The sequence below is a fragment of the Halichoeres trimaculatus genome, unplaced genomic scaffold (genome assembly GCF_033239565.1).
Source record: "Halichoeres trimaculatus isolate MK-OKI-2021-1 unplaced genomic scaffold, fHalTri1.1 fHalTri1_scaffold_22, whole genome shotgun sequence".
Lineage (NCBI taxonomy): Eukaryota > Metazoa > Chordata > Actinopteri > Labriformes > Labridae > Halichoeres > Halichoeres trimaculatus.
This window is the reverse complement of record NW_027437200.1, coordinates 17,735,543-17,757,862: the sequence shown is the minus strand read 5'-3', so window position 1 is coordinate 17,757,862 and position 22,320 is coordinate 17,735,543. Positions and strand designations below refer to the sequence as shown.

The 22,320-nt window shown below is 40.5% G+C and overlaps 2 protein-coding genes across 2 annotated transcripts; both read left to right on the top strand.

Annotated features, from left to right (window-relative positions):
• Positions 1 to 688: 688 nt before the first annotated feature.
• Positions 689 to 9,424, top strand: sat2a.1 (spermidine/spermine N1-acetyltransferase family member 2a, tandem duplicate 1). Its single transcript, XM_074698854.1, has 6 exons — positions 689 to 873; positions 1,171 to 1,222; positions 3,325 to 3,408; positions 6,233 to 6,334; positions 6,422 to 6,462; positions 6,558 to 9,424. Exons 1-6 carry the CDS (start codon positions 811 to 813, stop codon positions 6,723 to 6,725), a joined length of 510 nt encoding a protein of 169 aa, XP_074554955.1. The 5' UTR covers positions 689 to 810; the 3' UTR covers positions 6,726 to 9,424.
• An 896-nt stretch (positions 9,425 to 10,320) lies between these two features.
• On the top strand, positions 10,321 to 20,693 carry tnfsf12 (TNF superfamily member 12). The gene is made up of 6 exons (XM_074662421.1): positions 10,321 to 11,131; positions 12,356 to 12,437; positions 13,935 to 13,991; positions 14,149 to 14,172; positions 14,260 to 14,387; positions 17,758 to 20,693. The coding sequence occupies exons 1-6, from the start codon at positions 10,958 to 10,960 to the stop codon at positions 18,031 to 18,033; spliced, it is 741 nt and encodes a 246-aa protein (XP_074518522.1). The 5' UTR covers positions 10,321 to 10,957; the 3' UTR covers positions 18,034 to 20,693.
• The last annotated feature ends 1,627 nt before the right edge of the window (positions 20,694 to 22,320 follow it).

The window sequence follows — 22,320 nt, the reverse complement described above, 5'->3', positions numbered from 1 at the left end:
CATACTTTGCTAACACTGTTTTGCTGCCAAATAAATGTGATTGTGAGCTAGTAGACAGACGTCCCAAGAGATTTCCTGTGAAGCACTTGCAAGATACATTTTCACAGTTGTAGCATCAAAGATTTAAATTTATTATTTTAAGTTTTTTGTTAAAATTTTACAGAACATTTATAGTGTGCTATGTATTTTTTTTATTTATTTTATTCATTTATTTTGTCCTCTGTCTCATTGCAATGATTCTGTAAGTGCCAACATAAGTAGACTCGCGTGCCAGCTCTGGCACCCATTCCCTAGGTTGCCTACCCCTGCTCTATAGCCTCTTACATGCAACAAAGACAAATAATATGAATTTTAAATTTTTTAAATCACTTTTCTGATAGCATGCTGGTTAACTAATATTCTGTTTACTGCCTGTCTTTCATGTCTATTTATTGAGTAGCATAAGATACCTAGAGGTCATAGACATGGAGGTCAAAGGGGGTCACAGCACCAAAAGATTTGAAGCAGGAGGAAAGTAATCACAGACTATCCAGTCTATGACGCAGAAGTAAATGCAGGATAATTATTAACGTGTCAAGAGTCAAAAACTATGACTCTTGTAGAGTGAAAGCTGTTTCATAAGTGCTTGCTGGTTCCTCCAGTCGCCTACTTTCTGGTCGGGGGCGCTCTCGGCTCGAGTTTGTTTTAACGACCCCCACCACCCCCGCCCCCTTCTCTCCCGTCTCTCTCCCTCTCTGTCTCTCGTGTCCGGACCCACCGGAGAACCGACCCACTGTGAGCATCCGAATCATCTCATCCCATCCGCCCAACATGGAGTTCTCCATCCGTGCAGCGAACGTGGAGGACTGCAAGGACATCGCGCGGATGATCTTGGTGAGCGGACACGTGTGTGCGCGCGAGGAGTGCAGCAGCTGTGTGTGACTCGAGGACATTAACATGCTGACGTCAGAAGACCGCTGCACGTCGACCATGTTGCTGTTATTAGATTATTCAAATATTATTGGATTAATAACAGAGCAGGAGATTGTCCTCGTACAATCACTCCTGTCCAGCCAAACAGGCCCAGTTAAGCTAATAGACCGCATGCTATAACTGACATATACTCATGGTGGAGGAAATCTGATATTTTTAGACATGTTTCAGAAACTGGTTCTCTGTATGTGTTCACAGGAATTGGCTGAATATGAGAAAATCGCAGATCATGTGAAAGTCACACAAAGAGGTACAGTATAAAGAGCTTACATCTTCTCATGAATCAGGATCTAGACTTTTGTATCACTGTGAAGAAAATTCTCAACACAAGGGAAACCAAACAACACTCTTGATATTTACTCCAAAGCGATAAACCATCCAACTAGCCCAACAAAAAATATTCAGATAACAGTCAGAATTGAGCACAATGTATCAACAAACACAAAAACATCAAGTCTGTATCTAACTGTCAAATTAGTTTGTTGAGAAGCTAAAGTTAGCAGAGCTAGCATCCCTTGTACAGTCCTTCTGTGTTTGCTACACATTGTCATGTTTAACCAGACAACATTTTAACTTAATCATCATTTTCTGAGTCAAAACACTACCATACCATGTCATACTACAAGATGTCATCAGTACTTGTTTACATCTGAATACTAGCGCTTCCTGTTTCTAGGGCTGTGTCCGAAATCACTCCCTGTTCACTATATAGTGCACTATATAGGGAATACGCCATTTTGTAGTGCTGTCCGAAATCTGAGTGAGCATGGTCATTCACTATATAGCCCACTCAATGTATCCCACAATTCATTTTGAAAAGTAGTGTATTAGCGATGCTCACTATTTGAGCAATATATATACCATCATGCATTTCGGTTCAAACAGAAGAAATGGCTGATTATATGTTCAATGATTACTAATAGCATGAAACAACATTAAAAACTGTCAGAGAATAACACTTAGCTCCCTGTTTAACTTTCGGATGAGCCCGTCTCACAACTTTGAGCTGAGAAACAAACAACGCGGACGTTAGCCGCTAAACCGTTCCACGCGGGTGATGCATTCACTGGACCTTGTAATTCTTAAACACAGCATAAGTTCAGCGCAAATATATGGTTTATTTATTTTAAAATATCAAGTAATAAATGTTTCTTTTATATTTGGCTGTTGCAGAAAATAAGCTAAATATAATATTAGGTATCACTGAAATAAATACTGTTTTGCAGTTTTTAAGAAAAGATGTAACTGTAAATCCCCAGCCGTTCGTGAGCGATGCAAGAGTAAATACGTCACTGTCAGTGGCTTGAGTGAGTAGTGTCCGAAATGTCGTTTTAATTTAGCTGATTGAGTGGACTATATAGTCAACTACATCTAATTCACTATATAGTGAGTAGTGAGTAGGGAATGAGTGAGTGATTTCGTACACAACCTAGGTGTCTGCACTACAGCCAGGACAAAACAGTAGTGAACAAAAGCAGCTAGAAATCTTGTTGCTGACCAAAGAGGGTGATGTCACTCTAATGTGTACTAGTTTTTCTCCACTTTGGCATGCAGGAGCCTGACACTTTCAGACCAATTTGCTGATTAGTCTGTAAAGATTTCCGAAAAACCTGTTTCTAAATAGTGTGAGAATCAACAGAAATGTAGCAAATTATTGGGACAAACATGACAAAGTGGTGGGATGCTAGGCTAAATTGCTAGGCTATACATCTAGTTTATACGATTTCCAGTTCGAAGCCAGTGGACATTTTCCAATCTTATGGAACATGAAAAACCGTCTAGTTTGTTTCACAATTCAGCTGGTTAGCAAGCACACCCAAACCACAGCTAATAAAATATGCTAACTTTAGCCATTTTTCTTTTTATGACAAAAACTTATTTAATACTAAAGACAGACATTTTCTAGAAACTTTATTTTTTACATGAATTTATTCAAGTTGAAGTGAACTGCAAATCTGCAGCTAGCCAAAATGCTATACAGGGGTTCAGACTAATATTAGCAATACCTCTCATAATCTGGTTAATGTTAGAGGGGAGTTTCAGCCAGTTAGTTGAGTTAGCATTAGTTGATTGGCAAGCACTTTTGATAACATACTAACTTAAGTTGTTTTAACTGAAGGAAATTAGAGGAAACGTATATATTCTCAAAACACTAGTTTGCCAAATCAGTGAGTTATTAGCCTCAGCTTATTAGCTAGTGCTAGCTACATGATGTTAGCCTGCTGTCAGCTACTGGGGCTACTACCTTGGGTTTCGTCAAAGAGGTTTTAAACATGATGAAGACAAACAGTTTAACAGGAAACATCAGCTTTGTTATGAGTCTGTTTTTTGTTGTTGTTTTATTTTTTATAGACTTGGAGCAGGACGGCTTCTCCAAGAACCCGTTCTTCCATGGTATTGTCGCTGAGGTGCCAGAACAGCACAAAACCAAAGATGGTGAGGAAGAACAACCAAGCACACTGTTAACTTCACTCACAACTGTGACTTATTAGCCTGCTGTGACCCCATTGCTTTAAAAAACACGTCCAACGTTCATTGATATGTCCCTCAAGAAATTGCAGAGAGTGCATTTTGTATATTTTGTACATGTGTGTGCGACTGGAGCTGATTACCCTCTTATTTTTGTTCGATTTTCTCTCTAATCAAGTATGACAGTTTCAGTTTCGAGGCCTGCAGCCAGATGGCAGCTACGGGTATTTGAGCATTTTCCCAAGCCTTAAGTGGCTCATTTGGATAAACCACAAATCTAGCCAACCAAAATTATTGTTTCAAACTGATTTCTGGATACAAATACTGTTATTCTGTCCTGACCCAAACCCAAATCCAACAGTTTAATAGGGGGAGCCAGCTTACAAGAATAAATGTGAACTGCAGCAAGGGAGAAAAATTTAACTTTTATGCTTTTGTTTGGTAGAAGAAACTTCCAGAAGAGATCCTTAGACATTATTTAAAGCACGATAAGTGTGCAGTCGATAATCAGTGGGACATGTAAAAGTCCATTACTTTGTTGTTGGGCAACACGCGCCTCAGATAAGCTGCATTTATGGCAGTCAACAGGATCCTGAACCTGTTATTTATGACTCTCATCTGATGTCAGAGCAGAGTGTTAATGTGACCCCTCTCCTTACACTCCTTACATAAAGGCTTACACATTTCTTTCCTCAGATTACCGTGATGAGAACATTAACGTACGCTCTGCTGCTCAGCTGGGTCTTCTTATTCCATGACACGGCTCTTTTTTTCCATACAGTCACCTCCGCCTGCTCTCTGCTGGCCTCAGATATCTGACTCCTGGCAGCGTGTGTGTTTGTCTTACTCCTTTTGGATGTCCCATGATTATGATGAACGCATATTTACTCTCATATTTACAGTCAAAAAGCTTCTCTGCTCTCATATGCTAAAAAGTTGCCAGCACACTGTGAAGTGCGTGAAAAAGAGAGCTGACAATACCTGTGATAATTCCTTTGAAATAAAAGAAGCCAGCTTTTGGTACAGAAAAATAACCCACTGATCCCAATTTTATTTTTATTAATTAACCTTTATTTACCCTGGTTAGTCCCATTGAGATCCGTGATCATTCTTTAAAGGAGACCCAGTCATGTTTCAACAACAAAACATCAGAACCATCCAGACTTTAAAATTCCAAAACAGAGATCAAGTAAAACATTTTCGATCAGATGGCTCCAACTTATTCATATTCAGCAGCCAGAGTCCCGGCACACAGAGAATTTGATCATATCACCCCCGTCCTAGAAAAACTCCACTGGCTTACTGCATAATTCAAAATCCTTTCATTAGTCCATTAAGTACTTAAGTATATTTCTGACCGGCTCACTCACTGCAACACAACCAGGGCTCTCTGGTCATATGGTGAAGTCTGGAAAAGGGGCCTTTAGTTACTGTGGCCTTTCTCTCTGGGACAAACTACCTGCTGACCTTAAGTCCACCACAACTGTCTCTACTTTCAACTTACTAGCAAATAATAAACCAAATAATTACTCTTTATGTATTTTTTGGGTATGTGTAAGTGTTTTGAGTTGTTACCTGCACCAAGGAGGTTATGTTTTTAGGAGAGTTTGTCTGTGAACAACATAACTCAATAACTAACAAACTGATCTTGATGAAATTTTCAGGAAATGTTCAAAATGAAATTAGGAAGAAATGATTAAATTTTGGAGAAGAACCAGATCACCGTCTGAATGCAGGACTTTTTTAAAGGATTCTTTATCATTGTGAGATAGGGCCGTTTTCACCATATGTGTTTATGACTCCATGATAAATGGTCGGATTGCTTTGCAAAACAATACAAGACAAGGTCATCATAATTTCTGACAGATGTAAAAGTACGATCCAGATTCTGCCAATATTCTGGATACTAAGATGTGGAATATAAAATATATGTACTGGGTCATCATAATTTTCAACACTGTCAGGAAACAAATTATCATACAAACCTGCAACTAACACCAAATTGTAGCAGACAGTCTGCTGAAAGGGAGTATAACATTAAAGTAGGACTAAAGTGTTGGTGACAATCACAATATGCTTGGCAGAGGTCTGCGCTCTCTGAGTGCTTTTCTAGTTTTATTTTGTTTTTTCATACGGTTTTTGTACGGTTTTGTCCTTAAATCCTCAATGTAAAGCACATTAACTTCCCTATGATGAAATGTGCTGTATAAATAAACTTCTTTTAGCACACAAAAAAGCCCGGATTTGAGACTTTGTACAATGGAGTGAAGGACATTCAAGATAACCAAGTTTTGCTATTTAAAGTTAGACTGTAGCACATTCCAGGCAGAACATGTAAAATCCCTAAAAGTCTTCTATCCCAGTTCAGTTTTACCTTTAGAAACAAAAAACTGCGCAACATTCACAATATCCAACAAAAAATCTTTCTAAAGAATGTTGTTATTGATCATAAAAATGTGAATAGTATGAGTTTTGTTTTATTTGAATTTGAACAATGCTTTTGTACTTAATTTAATTGCTGAAGATATGAAAAAGCTTGAGTGACGCAGCTGCACAGCTATAAATAACAGTATCATCAGCGTAGAGGTGAAGCCAAAACATAAGATATTCAAAAAAACTAATATAAATAGTTTCCCAGCATCATTTAGGGTAAAGGTAAATTTGAAAGTAAATGGTAGATGTCTTTAAAAGCTTCCTTGGCAGTTTGGTGTGACGTTAAAAGGTTGATATTGTAACTCATTAGCTTTTCCTGGTCATTAATTTCGTTGTTTGATTTCATTGTTTCTTTCAGGCCACACGAAGATCGGCTACGCACTTTACTTCTACTCCTACAGCTCGTGGACAGGCAGAGCTGTTTATATGGAGGACTTGTATGTGATGCCAGACTTCAGAGGTAAAGTTAACAGTTATGTAAAAACATGTCGTTGTTGTGGAGTTAGCGTCATCCTTGAATTAAAAAAATAAAGTTTGTGTCTTTAAGGGAAGGGCATTGGAAAAGCACTGATGAGCAAGGTTGCCCAGGTGAGTGAAACATCCACCTGCTGTTAAACTCCATGGTGATGTTAAAAATGGATGGTACTAATGTTGTCTTCCTGCTCTGTTTTGCTAACCTGTAGCTCGGCCTCGCCGCCGGCTGTGGCCAGCTCAACTTCACCGTCCTGGACTGGAATAAATCATCTCTGGACTTTTACCTCAACCAGGGTTGCACTGATGTTACGAATGACATGGGCTACCACTACATGAGCTGCAAAGGAGAGGCGCTGGAGCACCTGGCCCAACCTTAAGCTAGTGCTGGGCTAACAACGGCAAGATCTTTGATACTATAAGGTTACCATACACAGTACAGGGATACACCGGCCCCGTTCCAAAACTTGACCAAGACAATCGCTCCAGTGACGCAATAAAAAGAGGGTTATGCAAATAATTGACTGTTAAGTCCCGCCCCTATTTGGTGCTGTAGCCCAAACTTTAGCTTACCGCAGCAGTGCTCAACTTAAACAGTGGCAGTAATAAAATTGCAATATGGCAATATGGCTATTCAGCATAACATAGATGTAAATGTAAGCAGAACTGCCATTAAGAGCTGATGACCTTTTTTTGTAGCTGTAGTAAGCTAATGCTAGCTAATCATTTACTGATTTTACAAAATAAATTTGTAAAGAATATTGTGTTTCACATCTTAATGAAAAATTTTAGAATGCTTTATAGCTGTAGACTGAATGCACTTGCTAAATGAATGATGCTAACTCACCTAGCCAGCTTCCTAACCAATCTTAGAGTAGTATTGGTAATATTAGCCTGAACCCCTATATAGTGGTTTGGCTAACTGAAAATTTGGCATTGAACTGCAACTAGTACAACTTCATGTATGAAGAAAATCTAGCTAAAAATGCTAATTGGCTAGCTATTCTCAACAGAAGTATGTAACTAGAATTTAAAAATTAAAAAATTAAAAAAAAAACCATATAGATGGCTGACAAACATTCAGGTATTTTAATGAATTGGCTAATAGATTACATGAAATATAGCCCAGTGTAGCATTTTGGCTAGCTGTAGATTTGGCTTAACTTGAGAAAATTCATGCAAAAATTAAAGCTAGTTTAAAAAACGTCTTGGCTTTTGCGATTACTAACTTCATTCGCTAGCTTGGTAAGCATGCTAACGTTTGCTGCTAACATTTGAGCAGATAAACCACAGTGCATTCTGTCAGAACTATAAATATTCCAGATGTTGCTGCTTGATCTCCTTGTTGGTTTTACAAAGGTATTAAGAAACAATCAATTAGCAAGAAACAGTCACTTAGCTTAGCACAGAGAAACAAGAATGCAATCAAAGTATTGGAATGGGGCCTATGCAATACATTTACACAAGTGAGACACTTAAATATGTGTTTTGTGTTTACCTGTGTGATATATATTATGACTTAAAGCACCTTTGATTTCTATGTTAAAGTGTTAATACTATAGATTATATGAGGAGGGTCTAACAGGAGCGTGTATGGGATTATGCGAGATATTTGTACATCTTTACAATTCATTAACTCTTAATAAAATCTTCTTTGCACAAATGTCCATCAGCATAATGCATTAAAAACTACGCTGTATGTTTCCTAGTGTGAGTGCTGAAAGAAAGACTCTTTGGTGTCCTGTCCCTTTAATTTCATTAAGAATATGACCAAAGAGTCAGTCACCTCTCCTATCGTCTTCCAGTTGAGGTGTTGTGAAGCACAATGTTGGTATTTGCACTGTTTTGAGATTAAATTGTGACACGGAGGAATCAGACTCAGGTTGTACTAACTTTGGAAAAAAACTGAACACATCTGGGAAAAGTCTTGGACAGGACTCTGTGTCTCTTTGAACCTGTCCTGTAAAAGCTAAAAGGGGGCACAGTTCTGGTTTGCACTTCTGTTTTATATCCCAGACTACTTTTTTTTTTTTTTTTAACTTTTTGTATCATTTCCAGTCATTTAATGAAAACAGTCTGAGCTGCGGGTTATATTTAGTTTGTTTTCTCTAGCTCTAAACAAGTAAGAACCACTGACCCTCCTCTGTAGATTTTGCAATTTTCATATCATTTTACACTTTCTCTGCAAAATAATTTAAAAGAATGTGTTGTTGTTGTTGTTTTCGGTTTTATGAGGTTGTAAAATATTCAGGAATCTTTGTTCCAGTGTTCAGTCTCTACAGTCGAGTACATCTAATGTGCTGTTACTGACCATGTGAGCCAAAAAGTGAACATACACTCCAAGAGAACATGAAAAGGTATTTATAGCTGCCATTGTTTTCAACTAGAACACGACGCCAAACCCAGAGCTGTAAAAATATACAACTTTGCTCCCTGGATGGATGCGTGAAGTTGGAGTTCAATTTTGATTCCTGTTAAATATTTGCAATAAATTTCTGTAGGAGAGCCATGTGTCTGTATGAAGACAAAATGTTTGATTCATTGTCTGAAATGTCAGATTTTTACAGCGAAGGTTGTGTGTATTATTCCTAAACAGTCAGTCTAAGACTTGTTTGAGAGGTGTTTCCAATGTGTGCAGACGTGGTGTTAGTTTACTCACTGGGCATTGATGTTATGAGGAAGTAAAAGCCGTTTTTTGATGGGTCTGGTTTTGTCAGAAATGGATAAAAGTAAATATGATCATCATGAAGTGAAAACCTTGAGTTCAGACGTTCAACTTTCAAAACCACCTCATCCACTGTGTTTTTAAAGGGCTTCATAACATCATGTAACTCCATCATCCCACTACGAAGCATGACAGTTTTGTCTTCTGAAGTCGACCCTATAACGGATTCATATGTTTTTCACATGTCTTAAACTTCTGTCACATGTTAAACCTGCATGAGATTCAAATGTACTCTAGGCCACCTGTTGGCACCTGTCCCTGAACACAGAGTGTTTCATTGTCTACCTGTCCTGGTTTGACTGAACGGTTCAGTTCACACTGAGGAATAAACTGTAGTGGAATAAAGTGATTTGTGGAGTGAAGGTGTTTCTGTGTTGCATCCATTTGACAAAAACTCATCTGAAATGTAAACGAAAACTCAAGAGTTGAGAGTCAAGCTCGGCCTACAGAGCATCAGCTCATAAAACCAAACCCTCTTCAGCTGACATCTCAGCTGAATACACTGATACATTCAACCAGTGTCATATGCACTATCACTGATGCTCTGTTCTGTAATCTTGGGGGTCTTTGCTGCTGCTCTCCCTGCCTTGGCTTTTTATTTTGAGCATTTCTGAGAGTTTATTTTTCTCTCCCTGCTTGAATTGTCATGTATACACATGAAAGAGAGAAGTGTGCCCTCCTTGCCTTGGTTTTAAGTGTATAAAAATGAAAGAGAGAGGAGGTGTGCTCTCCCTACCTCAAGCTTTAGCAAGCCATGTTGTCAATATCACCAAATATAACTCACTGCAAGCAAATAATTATTTTCATGAGTGAAATTCTGAACGAAACATTTGACATTTCAAGTGTCTTTAAAAAATACAAGATGACCCACACACACTATTCCCTGACAGCACAGAAGCATAGTGTTCTCACCTGTTGTGGTTGCTTACTGATGATTTTATAACATAAAATCATTAATATGGCCCCTGAGGCATTAGGAAAAGCTTTAAATAAAAATAATTTCTAAAAACTTCGTTGAAGTGGTTTATTTTTTTTAATGAATTGGATATAAGAGATTTTTCTGGTGAATTTACTTTGTAACAACGTGCAGACAGAGGATTATCAACAGGTGAGCCCAAAAATATCTGTCAGACACTTCTGTTGTTTTTCCTTATACATTACTGCCACCTTGTGGACACAAACGGGACTGTCCCACGCGTGGATGGCACATATTTTCACGGTATGCAAGTTGATGAAAGTGATTCGAGCAGCAGAGGAAGCTCCGGTGCGCCTCGTATGTTTTCCTTGTGGTCCCTGCGTGGGTTTTTTTCCCGGCGGATGCACGCGGCTATCACAACATCAGAGCAGTTTGAGGGCGCGCGAAAGTTCACAAGTCCTCGTGTGTAACTGAGTATGTGTGTGTGTGTTTGAGTGAGTGTGTGTGCTCGGCCTGTCTAATAGAGTGACCCCCCAGCACGCCGTTTAAAGGGAAGACAAGAAAGCTGAGTCAACGAATCGCGAGGAGAAGGATGCAACAGTTGATGCGCGCGAGGAGCCCAGTTTTCTGCTGTTTGGAGACGGCGCGCGCACACGGAGGATGGTGGCTTTGATGTGTGCGGTGGAAGGAGCGGATGTTTTCTTGCTTTAAAACCCTCATCTGTCAGATTAAATCAATCAGGGACATCTGCGTGTCTTAGAGGAAAAAAAACACACACACACAAGCAGCTGTAGCGTGTCCCCTCGCGCGTCCTCTCGTTGCCAAAATGGACATTTGGACAGAGACACTTTTGGAGGGACTTCACGCGCTGCTGCTGCTGCTGGAATGGAGTTGAAGCGGAGGTTTCGGACGGTCTGCGGCGGCGGTGGCGAGGAGTAGCCAGGAGGAGCAGCAGTGCAGTCTGCAGCAACATGCATCGGATTCTGCAGAGGAGGCGAGTGCGCAAGCTGCGGGTCGTCTGGGCTTCTCTGGCCCTGGTGGCGCTGTCTCTGGCCGCGTGCAGCGCGCTGTTTACGGCGTGGACTTGGCGTCAGACGCGGGACCTGTCGCAGTCCTTTAAAGTCCTGCAAGACCGACTGGAGCAGGTGAGAATCATACTCAAAGAAGAATATTAAAAAGAAAAAGCATGCATATCTGTGCCAAAAAATAATCTTCTGCAACATTAAAGTGTTTCTTATGTAACTTTTTTATGACTGCGGTTATGTGGAATCGTCGCGGGGGGTGTATGGAAAAATGCACACACTTCACCCCCTTCCACTTCTCTCCCCCCTCTTGCACGTACTCCATTCTTATTGCACCATTTCTCTGCTTGGCACTTTAATTGCTTACCAATAAGTGCAGTCAAGTTGTGGTGGAGTAGCAGCTTATTTTCGCCCCCCTTGCTCCTGCTTCCCCCCCCCCCCCCTCCCGCCATGTTTAATTAGTCTGGTGCCAGTTCTACTCCAGTTTTATCTCAATTTACTGGAAAGCCTTCACTATTTTGGCACGTGAGCACTTCGCGTCCAACTCATGCGCAGGAGGGCTGCAGGGGAGAGAAAGTGTGGCAAGTGTACAAAAAAAAAAAATCACGCGCGCCACACACAGGATGTGATCACTTCAATGTGCAGAATTCAGCCCTGCAAAGTCATGCATGTGCAGCTTTGAGCTTCTTGCACTTTGCAGCAAGAAGTGTTACTTTTCCAGCATGAGTTGCATCACGCGGCGAACTGTTGCAGCCAAAAAGGAGCTGATGGAAATTCTTCTGGTCTCAGAATATTTCCAAAAACCAGGTTGTGCTGGATTTGAGATCAGGGGGACAGGTTGGGCTCACACACACACATGCACAAACACCCTAAGATTGGCCACGTGGAGTGTTGATGCTGGAGCTCTCCCAAGGGGCCCACCGTTCGGTCCATTTGACCGTTGGCCAACTCCTGATGAGAGCCAGCAAGCAAACGTCTGGAGAGTAACTCGCAGCCTTTATTTCCACAGTAGCAGTAAATTTAAACACACTTTCTTTTTTTTCCTGAGCTGCTTCTCCTCTAAGGCGTCCGGTCACTCAGTAGGCTTCCTGCCAGAGGATTTAAAACTTTGCTGCCTTAACAAAAAAAAAAAAAAATGAGAAAGGGAGTTGAGACGCGAGGAATGCAAAGCACTAAAAACATGCATTAGATGTCGCAACCGGCCTCTGAGGAAGTGGTGGGCTGATGCTGGAGCTAGCATGGCAGCAGGGGCAGGATGACTGTAAAGACGGGGCTGTTTATGTGGCTCTGAAACATAATAAACTCAATGGAAGTGTGTTAATGGTGCTTTTCTTTCTCCTTCATCAGGTCAACACGCAGAGGAAAGCCATCGTGCAGCTCATTCTGGAGAAGCGAGAGCTGCTGGTCGGCCAGAGAGTGAAAAGAGACGGTATTTTCAAATTAAAAGTCCTCCCTAGAGTTTAGAGAAAAAAAAAGGGACACAATACTAACCAAAAGGCACTGTGTTGTTTTTCTTGGGGGGAAGAACATTTAACACAAACGCCGGCCACTCTTGGCCCACATGCCACTTTGGTCAGGTCTAGCGGGGCCGCAGCAGGCACTACCCGCTGCTAAAAGTTGACACAGGAAAAAGTAGGCAGCTGGATTTTGCAGAAATTACAGGTCTGACCAGAGCGGCCCTCGGAGCCCACAAAACCAGCTTGGCGCAGGAGCGAGGCCTTGTTGCACGCTTCTGGGCAGTGAAATTGATTTCTTTTTTTTTTTTCTTTTTAACCCCCCCATCACCACCACCACCCCCTCCTGAGCACACGACTGACACAGCTATGATTTGTTGTGAAAGCGGTGATATTTGATGACCTATCATTGCTGTATTTATAGGCCGTGCTTGCGTCACCGTCACGGGTTGGCTTGATTGTTCACATTTGGCCGAGAGTGAACTCTTGAGAAGCTTTTTTTTTTCTTCTTCTTCTTCTCTCTGCAGGAGGAGGAAGAAAAAACAAAGACTACCTATAGAGATGAGTCTCATATACGAGCTTCAAATCTTGCTTTCTCCTCCAAAGTGAATAAAAACCTCGCTGCTGTCAGAGAGAAGAAAAATCCAAACAGCTTTTTCTACTTTGCAGAGAGTTGACCACCAGGACACTGCTGTTATGTTCTCTCCCGATGACTGACAGCTCCAGTCAGGAAACTCAGGCCAGCCCCAGGGCTTAACGCTCAGCCATGGCGAATCCTGAATCTACAGGGTCACCCACCTGCGAGTTATTTTAGCAGGGGCTCAGAATTCAAGTCCGTGCGTTTGGCTGCTCCTTCTTGAAACATAAAGCATTTAATTCACAGTTCGTACGCGCAGTGCGCGAGTTGTGTCTGCATTTTAAAGCTCCCTGCAGGCTCCTCTCTGCAGCTCCGGCCTTTTAGAGTCGTGTTTTATTTATTATATGTATCCAAAGAAGTTGCTTCACTCTGTTCCTGAGCCAAAGACCTTTTTGACCCTCTTTTCCGGCACTTCATTTCTCTTATTTAGCGTTCTTCGCTTTGTCTCCTGTTTAATGCTTTCCTACTCCTCTCATCCTCCTCCTCTCCTTCTCTCTCTGTCTCCTGTATTTTCTACATGACTGCGACCAGCTGGCACTAAGATTAGCCCCTGCAGGAAAGAAGAAGAAAAAAAAAGTAGGAGGCACACGCTTCTGCTTGAAAATAATACTTAGAGGAAATATATCGAAGCACGTGAAAGGAAATCCTTTGCCCATCTGCTAGCCACGTTAAAAGAAGCCAAACTGAAACGCCTGCAAATTAACACACAATGTTATTAAACACACACACACTCACTTATATATATATATATAAATGGATGTGATTGTTTTATCAAAAAAGCCACAAGTATTTTCTCTGCCAGTCAAACTAATATTGTGTCTCTGCCTCTCCAAAGGGGGGACGGTGCGAGGGAGGAATGGAAACGGAAAGAAAGCGGCGTCTCATTTTGAGAGTAAGTGGCTTGGCAGATCCCTCACTGCCGTCTCGTGTAGCATCTGCTGAAGTGGTTTTCAATCACAGACCCCGATACGGTTGCACTCGTAAAATCTTAATTGACTTTCCCTTTTCTTTCTTTCTTCCCTTGTCGATGTCTTTTTTCCCTCCATCAGTCACCAAAGTCTCTTCACAGCAAGGTAAGAGGCGTCAGATTGAAAGACAGATGCTGATCTGTGAAGCTTCCACCTGTGAGGTTTAACCTTGTGTGTGTTTGTGTGTGTCAGTTGGAGAAGGTGGCGTGATAAAAGGTTGGGAGGAGAGGACGTTGAATATGAGCAAAGCGGTGAGGTACAACAAGGAACTGGGCACCTTCACCGTGGAGAAAGCGGGCGTCTACTTCCTGTTTTGCCAGGTGAGTCTGTGCTGGGAGATGTAGTCCATTTAGAGCCTTCCTGTGGTCTTAAGCCTGGTTTATGCTTCTGCACTGACTCTACACCACAAGACAAAAGTGTCCTTCTTTTCCCCAGGAGCATCTTTTGTTATCCAACATAACCCATAATTCCTTGCCTGCCAATTTAAGAAAAAATGCTGGTACACTGTCTAAAGATAGCATTTAGTTTCCACACAAAAACAAACCTTACAAATGGTTCGAAAAACAAACATCCCCGAGGTTATCTTGAAAATGTAGGTGATGGTTGTTTTAGTTGTGTTACGGTAGCAGTGCCAGAAATCTAGCTAGCAATTGGTAGCTAGCAGCCTAGCTAGTGCAGACTATGTAATGGGACATCACATTGCTTTGCAATACTCCTCCTAAACTCCTGGGGGCAGTGTGGTCTCTATGCTGGTCAGATTACCACATCAACTCCCAAGCGTGTTGTGTTAAACCCGAGCTGAATCACATGGATCTTACAATAACTATTACAAAAAAGAATCAAGTGGAGACGACGGTTGCTCACACATTCCAGAAAATTCCGGAATGTTTGGAGAATCAAAACAGCACAGACTGTGAGCCCTGTGATTTGCCAGCTGTATCACATTCCGGAATGTTTGTATGTGATACAGCGGACAAATCACAGGGCTCACAGTCTGTGCTGTTTCAACAAGTAGTTCAATTCTTTGGTGTTGGACGTAGCGCTGATTCATCACAGAAGTAAAAACCACGCTGTACGTTCACTTCGAAATCAAATCACGATTAAAAGGATCAAAAGACCTGTTGCGTGAAATATTAATATCGTCACAAATCCCCAAATGTAACCTCAATTTTTAATTCATGAAATCTGAGCATTTTAGCATCTTTCAGCTTTTTGTTTTGGTCCAAAAAGAGACGTATTGACCACTTTGACATAGCAGTTATGTCAAAAGCAGTTACACACTCATGGTAGTAGCAGAAATACATCAAGGCAAGAGCAGTGATAAAGCAGGTATAAAGTTTGTTTTTATCCTGTAAAAAATTTGGGGTTCTGTATTAAAGTGCCACATGAGAACTTCACAGGAATTCTGAAAAGGACAAAAAAGAAAGATTACGAAAAAAAAAATTTTCAGGTATGGTTAGATTAAGCATTCACATGCTCATTAGATGCTCAAAGTTTTTGAGTGATCTTTCCAAACAGAAACTTGGGTTTAGTGTTTATTGACTGAAATTACTGCTGGATGCTAATAAATGCTAAAATATTCTGCTAGCTTCTGACTTGACTTGATATTCCTGGTTAAAGGGGCTGTGAGGGGTTTCTAAGGGATCTTGAAAAAGAGAAAATGAGATTATTAGCATCAATATTGCTGGTTAAATTGCTACCTCTTAGCTTCCAGTTCAGGTCAACCAAGACTGGATTAATTTGAGGCATGTCTAGGTCTCTATGACAACACCACACTGGCTGAAGAAGTTTAGTAGAGAGAAGAGATAAAACACAGAGATCCGTGTTTTTCTCTGCTATAAACGATTTCAGTGATTAATTTTGTAGTGATGGTGGACACATGAGCCTAACTGTCAGACAGTAAAAGGACAGAAAAGCATAAGAAAGATAAACAGGAGAGTGATACAGCCCAAGCTATGGGCTAATTAGCCTTTAGCTCAGGGTGTATAACTCCATAACACAGGAGCTAAACTGTTTGTGCTAATGTTCATTCCAACCCACAGTCAGCAGTTATTCTGCAGTGGTCTGTTCAAACTTGAGAGTCTATCAATAAAATAAAGAGTGAAGTTACGTTAGCTCTGATTGGTAGATGACTGGCAGGACATAGCTAACCAGGATTTACTAACGTTACACATTACAGACATGTCCTAGAGCACGGGGCTGCTAGCTGCGCTAAATATAAACAGCCACTAAACTACTTACAAACTGACAGTGTTTACTTGTTGTCACTTTAGCCTAAAGATACGTCAGAGCACCGGGCTAACATGTAGCCAGCTGCTGCAATGTTTTTTTGACGACACATTTCAAACCGTAGCGCTACGTAACTGTACTGATAAATACCTTACCTCAGCATGTGGTATCCAGTAAAAAGTTGTCTTGAACAAAGAAAATTTGTTCAGTTCCGATCTCTATTTAATTCCAAAACAAACACACACCTAGCTAAAAGTAATTTATGACAGTGTGTGGAGACTCCGCGCCACAAGTTGGCGAGGGAGTGCAGTCAAAACAGAGCCTCCTCGCGGCATCTTTAAGTATCAGTCTTTCTTTATTTATATAACGCCAAATTGCAATATTATCTCAAGACCCCTAATTTTCTTTTTTAATTCATCAATATATGCTATTGTTCTTCTTTTACAGTTTCATTTCATTTCATGTCTTGTATGACTGTCAATGGGTTTTGGCTAAAAATTGAAAGTCTAATCTCATGTTGTGTGAAGTTCTATGAAAAAACAGGGTTTGTTTTTACTTTCTCAAAAGTAATGGCTTTTGAGATGCATGGTTTTGCCCGATGGTGACGCAGTTATATTTGGACAAACAGTTAAAAGTCCTTAAATGATTTCACAAGTCTGTAAACCCACTGTTTTGATGATGAAAATAATGTGAAGTTGTGCTTTAAATTCTTGCCAAAGTTGCAGAGATGTTCCAACTTGAGAAAGCACTGGTGTGCGTTTTTCGGATGTTTGTGACACCACATGAATGCAGCACAAGTTTTGCCCTTACTGGTTATATTTTCTTTCTTTGGCACTAAAATTTCTTGAATTACTTGGTTCTGAGCTCAATTTATAAAGTCAAATGAGGAAATTATGTGAGAACAAAACATTCTCATTTATTCAAATAAATTGACTATTGTATTTCAAATGAGAGTCTTTAAGGGCGCTTAAAAGAACGATCATTTCAGAGTGGACTAATCTCGTGGTTCTGATGAAGATAAGTGAAAAACAAAGAGGAGGATAAAGGTTTTGCTCATCAGTTTGGCTTCTCTTTTGAAGTGGAGAAACCTCAGACTGATTCATGCTTGTGACTCGAGTGAATCAACAGATTCTTTGACTCAGTCCCAGTTTCTTTTTTCATTGTCTTACTTTGAGCAGCTTTATAATAAACAGCCTTTATTTCGTTCCAACATACTGGGCTGGTATGTGTCGTGTTTTCTGGAATGGGGCTATCGTGTTTTGGGTTATTCGTCCGTTGCCAAGACTTTGGTTTGTCAAGTTGACAGACGTCTGGAGAAAATCTAGCTTAAAGGCAGAAAGGAAGAAAGACAGGACAACCGTTGAGGGACCTTGGAAATTCTGGGGAAGTCAGGTTCGTTTTCAAGTTCCGCTCTGCTTAACGCAGTAAATCAGACCAGGATTATGTTCTATGTCTCCTCAGGTGTTGTTCAACGAGCAGCAGTCTCAGTATGTGAAGCTGGACGTGGTGACCAGTGGGCAGCGGCCTCAGAAGCTGCAGTGCATGGAAGGATACGGCACGACCCCCTCTGCGGGGCCGCACCCTTTCCACTTCCTGAAGCCGTGCCAGGTGTCCGGCCTGCTGCGGCTGGACCGAGGCACCGAGCTGCAGGCCATCACGGGCCCCTCCTTCAGACTCCACACTGTGGGCAATCCCTCGGCTTCGCCTCACATCTTCAGCATCTTTAAAGTCAACTGAAGCCTCGAGTCTCATCTGGGACCGAAAAAGAAAATCACTTTTTTACGCGGATGACATTCTTTTGTATGTGGTAAAACAGTCATGAGCAATCAGGACATAAAATCAAGCCACGGCCTCTTCCCAAAGACGTTAATTTGAAAGACAGACCCGGCATTTGTGGAAGTTGTTGTGGAATTTTTTCTCTGGACAGCTGTGCTGTTTTGGAATGGGAAAAACAGACTTTTGGATTAAAACCAAGACACAAGTAGACAGAATGCCACGATGAATGTCTGCCGGGAGAACAGATGATGGATGGAAGCTGTTTCATAGATAAAGGGCATCTTATAAAAAAGGAAACTAGCCTTCTTATCAAGTCATAAAATGTGCTTACACTCTCTTTATAAGACTGACAGTAAAGTTGCACCTTCCACTTTTTTTTTCTATCACCGCAGCCTCGAGAAGCTGAGAGCACGTCTGCTAGTGTTAGATCCCAACACTATAAACAGCCTACACGAGTCGCCAGTGATATTTTGTATGATTTAGTGTCAGTTTGTGAAATCTTTTGAATCAAGCGTTTTCATTTTGACTTATTTTATGATCTTTACAATGCAATGAGTGTGAAATGTCTCTGTCTCTTCTCTGACACTCTGTATATAATTCACACACCTTTATGTATGTGCATATCAAGAAAGAAGGAGCAAAGAAAGGGGTGTTAAAATATATGGATGTGAATTTGTGCTCTTTCCTAGGTCAGATTTGATTGTAAGGTATTTTTCTGTATAGCGCTGGATTAACTAACGGATGCAAAAATATAGCTTTGTCTTTTTCTTTCTCACCTTTGTTATCCTTTCAGTGTCACAGTAAGCATCACTTTTAAAGTGTCCTATAAAACCACAAAAGGTCTTTACACACCCTCTTGCCTTTAGAAAGTCCTGATTTGTACGAGCGCTAGTTTGATTGTAGGTTAAGAGATTTTGTCCTAAAGATGCTAACAATGCTAACTGCTTTCCTGTAGACTATACAAAGTGTTCTTACCAAAAGTTTTTTGGTTGTATTCAAATGTTTTCCCCCAAAAACAACCCAAAACCATGCAAGCAGTTCTCCAAGTCCAGTGCCACTTGAAGCTAAATTGTGGTGAACGCAAGCTAGCTTCATCCTAAATCTAATAAGGCTGTATTTAAGTAGCCTGTTAGCTTGCTTTACATCACCTTAACAGCAAAAAGACAAAAAAATTAAGAATGCTAGCTTTCTGAGGTAACAGTGTTACTTTAAGGTAAATGCTAACAACAGCAAGAAAGCATGATTCCAAATCTAGCATGAATGTTTTTAGCTAGTAACATTTTGTTTAGGCCTTTTTGACCTTAATATTTGGTAGGACAACTAAAGAGAGACAAGAAATGCAGGCAGTAGAGAGCAGAGATAGCCATGCTAGTAGCAAAGTGTCAGGGCTTGGAGAGGAAACAGAATCCAGGTTAATCAAGCTACTAGTTTATTGCCATATGCTAATGACCAAAAAGCTAACAGTTGTTTTTAGCTAGTAAAGTGTAACAGTTCACTTAATTATCATATAAACCAACTTTAAGCTAGTTAAAGCTAGCAGTTAATTGTTATTCAGGTTAAGTTTACAACCATACCAGCGGGTCTTTTAGGCTTCTTAGCATATTTGTTTACCAAAAAGTAAGCTAATTAGCATGTTAGCACAAAGAAAAATCAAAGTATTACAATATCAAAACTTCTCTGGGAAACAAAAACCTTGAAAAACGTTCATTTAAAGATGTTGAGATGTCTTAGTTACGGCAAGCTGTTAGCCACCTTTAAGGTTAGCTAAAAAAAGACAAAGAGACAATGGTTTTAACTTTTGCCTTAAAGTTTAAGTTCTTCAAAACTGTCAGACAGATGTGCACACCAAAAAAAAACTGAAGTGAATTAATGACTTAAACCCAGCCTGCACCCATAGGTCTGTCAACAGACTGGATCTCTCATGAATGATGGTCACTTCTTGTGTCTTATGGGAACTCTGTCCATCTTCTCTTATTTTGCTGCTGCTTTCTGTAATATTCCTCGCTACGATGCAAACAGTGTGTATTTCTAGCAGTTGGTTAAGCACGCCCACTCTTGTTTATAAGTAGTTTTTGTGGACAGACCACATTGGTTTCTCCTCAGCACTTTACTGCAGCGAACGTTGTGTTTTTAATTGGAGCCAAACGTTCATGTTTGCAAATGGAAAAAAAATCAGAATTTTAAGGGTAGACGTTATATCCTGTTCGATTTCCTCATAGTTTCTCTCTTCCCATTTTGTACCCTATTCGCCCACACACACCACCCCCGCACGCCCCCGTGTACCTCAAATTTCCCTGTCAGCACCGATCAGACCGCACACACACACTTAATCCCCTGAGTGTCCTCTGCAAACACACTCACCAGCAGCAGCCATCTAAATTTTCACTTCCTGAATCTGAACCTGAACCACATAGCTGAAGGCCTTTGAGGAAAAACATGCCTCGTCCCCCCACACACAGTCTTTTACACTTCCCTGCACCAATTCCTATTTCTGTAAATGTTAAAGTTTATTACATTTCGTGTGAAATCATCATCTGGAAAATGATGTATGCAATGCCTTGACTTTTCTACTGTCATTCCTTCTCACTCTGCTCACCTTTACGCTGAATAAACCTTACTGGTTGTTTTTTGAAAAAGTATTTCGGTTTTTCTCATAATGAAAAGATAAAGGGACTGAGTATGGAGGTGAATGTTCAAGACGAAATCTACAAAGCTGTGAAAAGGTGGTGGAGCCCAAATCAGAGCTTAAAACAAAGTGACTGTAAGTTAAATGTGGTGGTAAGGCTCTATTATTGGGACTCCCCAGCCCTTCCACATGCCTATGTGGAAGGCCAAAGCTTGAGGTAGGGAGAGCACATCTCCATACTATTCATAAAATAAGCAATGAATGACAGATTTTGGCCTTACTTTTAGTGCTTAACACCATATTTTAGCCAGGAATTGGTTTAACATTAGCTATTGTTATTAAGAAGAGTTGGGATTTGTTATATGTTGTTTAATCTTGAAATATGGCCTGATGTCCCTCCAAATTTTTTGTAATCCTGTTTTTTAAGTTGGTGATATCTGATTGTAAAAAGGCCACCAGTATGGCCTAGCGGTTAGGTTGCGAGTCCAATTGAGGTTAGCCTTCTAGAGGTTGGTCTCTTTTGTCATAAGTTGTCCCCCACTCTTGCTTAATCCACCGTCATATCTTCATTGCATTAAAGCATAAAAGCTGGAAAAATATTAATAAAATGACCAAACATCTTGAGCACCCCCTGGTGGTTGGCTGGAGCATAGGTTAAAAAGCCAACCTTCTCTATGTTGACAGATGGGATTTTTAAAGCCATTTTTAATCATGCTTATTTATGTCAGAGTTGTTTTTTTTTATTTAAGGCTGTACAGCCACGGGCAAAAGTTTTGAGAATGGCCCCCCTTCGCTGTCAATCATCAATAAATGTGACGTAAAACCCCCTTTTTTACGTCCAATAACTAATGAAAAAGAAACAACCATTCTGATTGGCTGGCAGGTATGGGATTTACAGGGTTAAATGTGGATGAATGTATTTCTAAAAACAACTGAAGGGGGATATTCGATTTTGCAAATACCCAGCTACAAGGCCACAGAGGGAGCAAAGAGTGAAAGAAGGGCTCACAACTTCTGATGGTGAGAAAATGAGTCGGCTCAGAGAGCTGGAAACCAATAACTTACATAAGCTTTCCACACCTGGTCTTAATCAGGGTTAATCAGACAAACACACACGACTCGAGAGATTCCCAAACTGAGCTCAGAGAGTGGCAGGTGTGAATGCCCATCACCCATTGTACAGTAGCTTGTCAGATTAAGATAGATAAACAAAAAATTACACCAAAAGGACCCAAAAGTAACACCGGAGTACTGGATTACTCCAAGTGGGACAGTTTGAAGATCACAAGTTGCAGACAAAATTAAGAGCTGTTTGGTATGGCTGTAACCTCGTTGTATCTAATTCAATGGACAAATATAAAAGTTTGATGGGACATAGAAATGTTATATTATCCCCCAAAGCTCAACATTTATGTAATGTGTCCAGAATTAATTTTTTTGAAAGTGATGGGAAATCTGTGAGTGAATTACATAACTGGCTGAGTCTGAGACGACACAAATGGCTTGATTACATTAGCATCTGTTGTTCAAAAGATTTCACACATTCGTCGTGACCCCAAGCAAGAAAATAAAGAAATAACGAACAGTGCAGCAATTAGCATATTATTTGTTAACATGGTAGC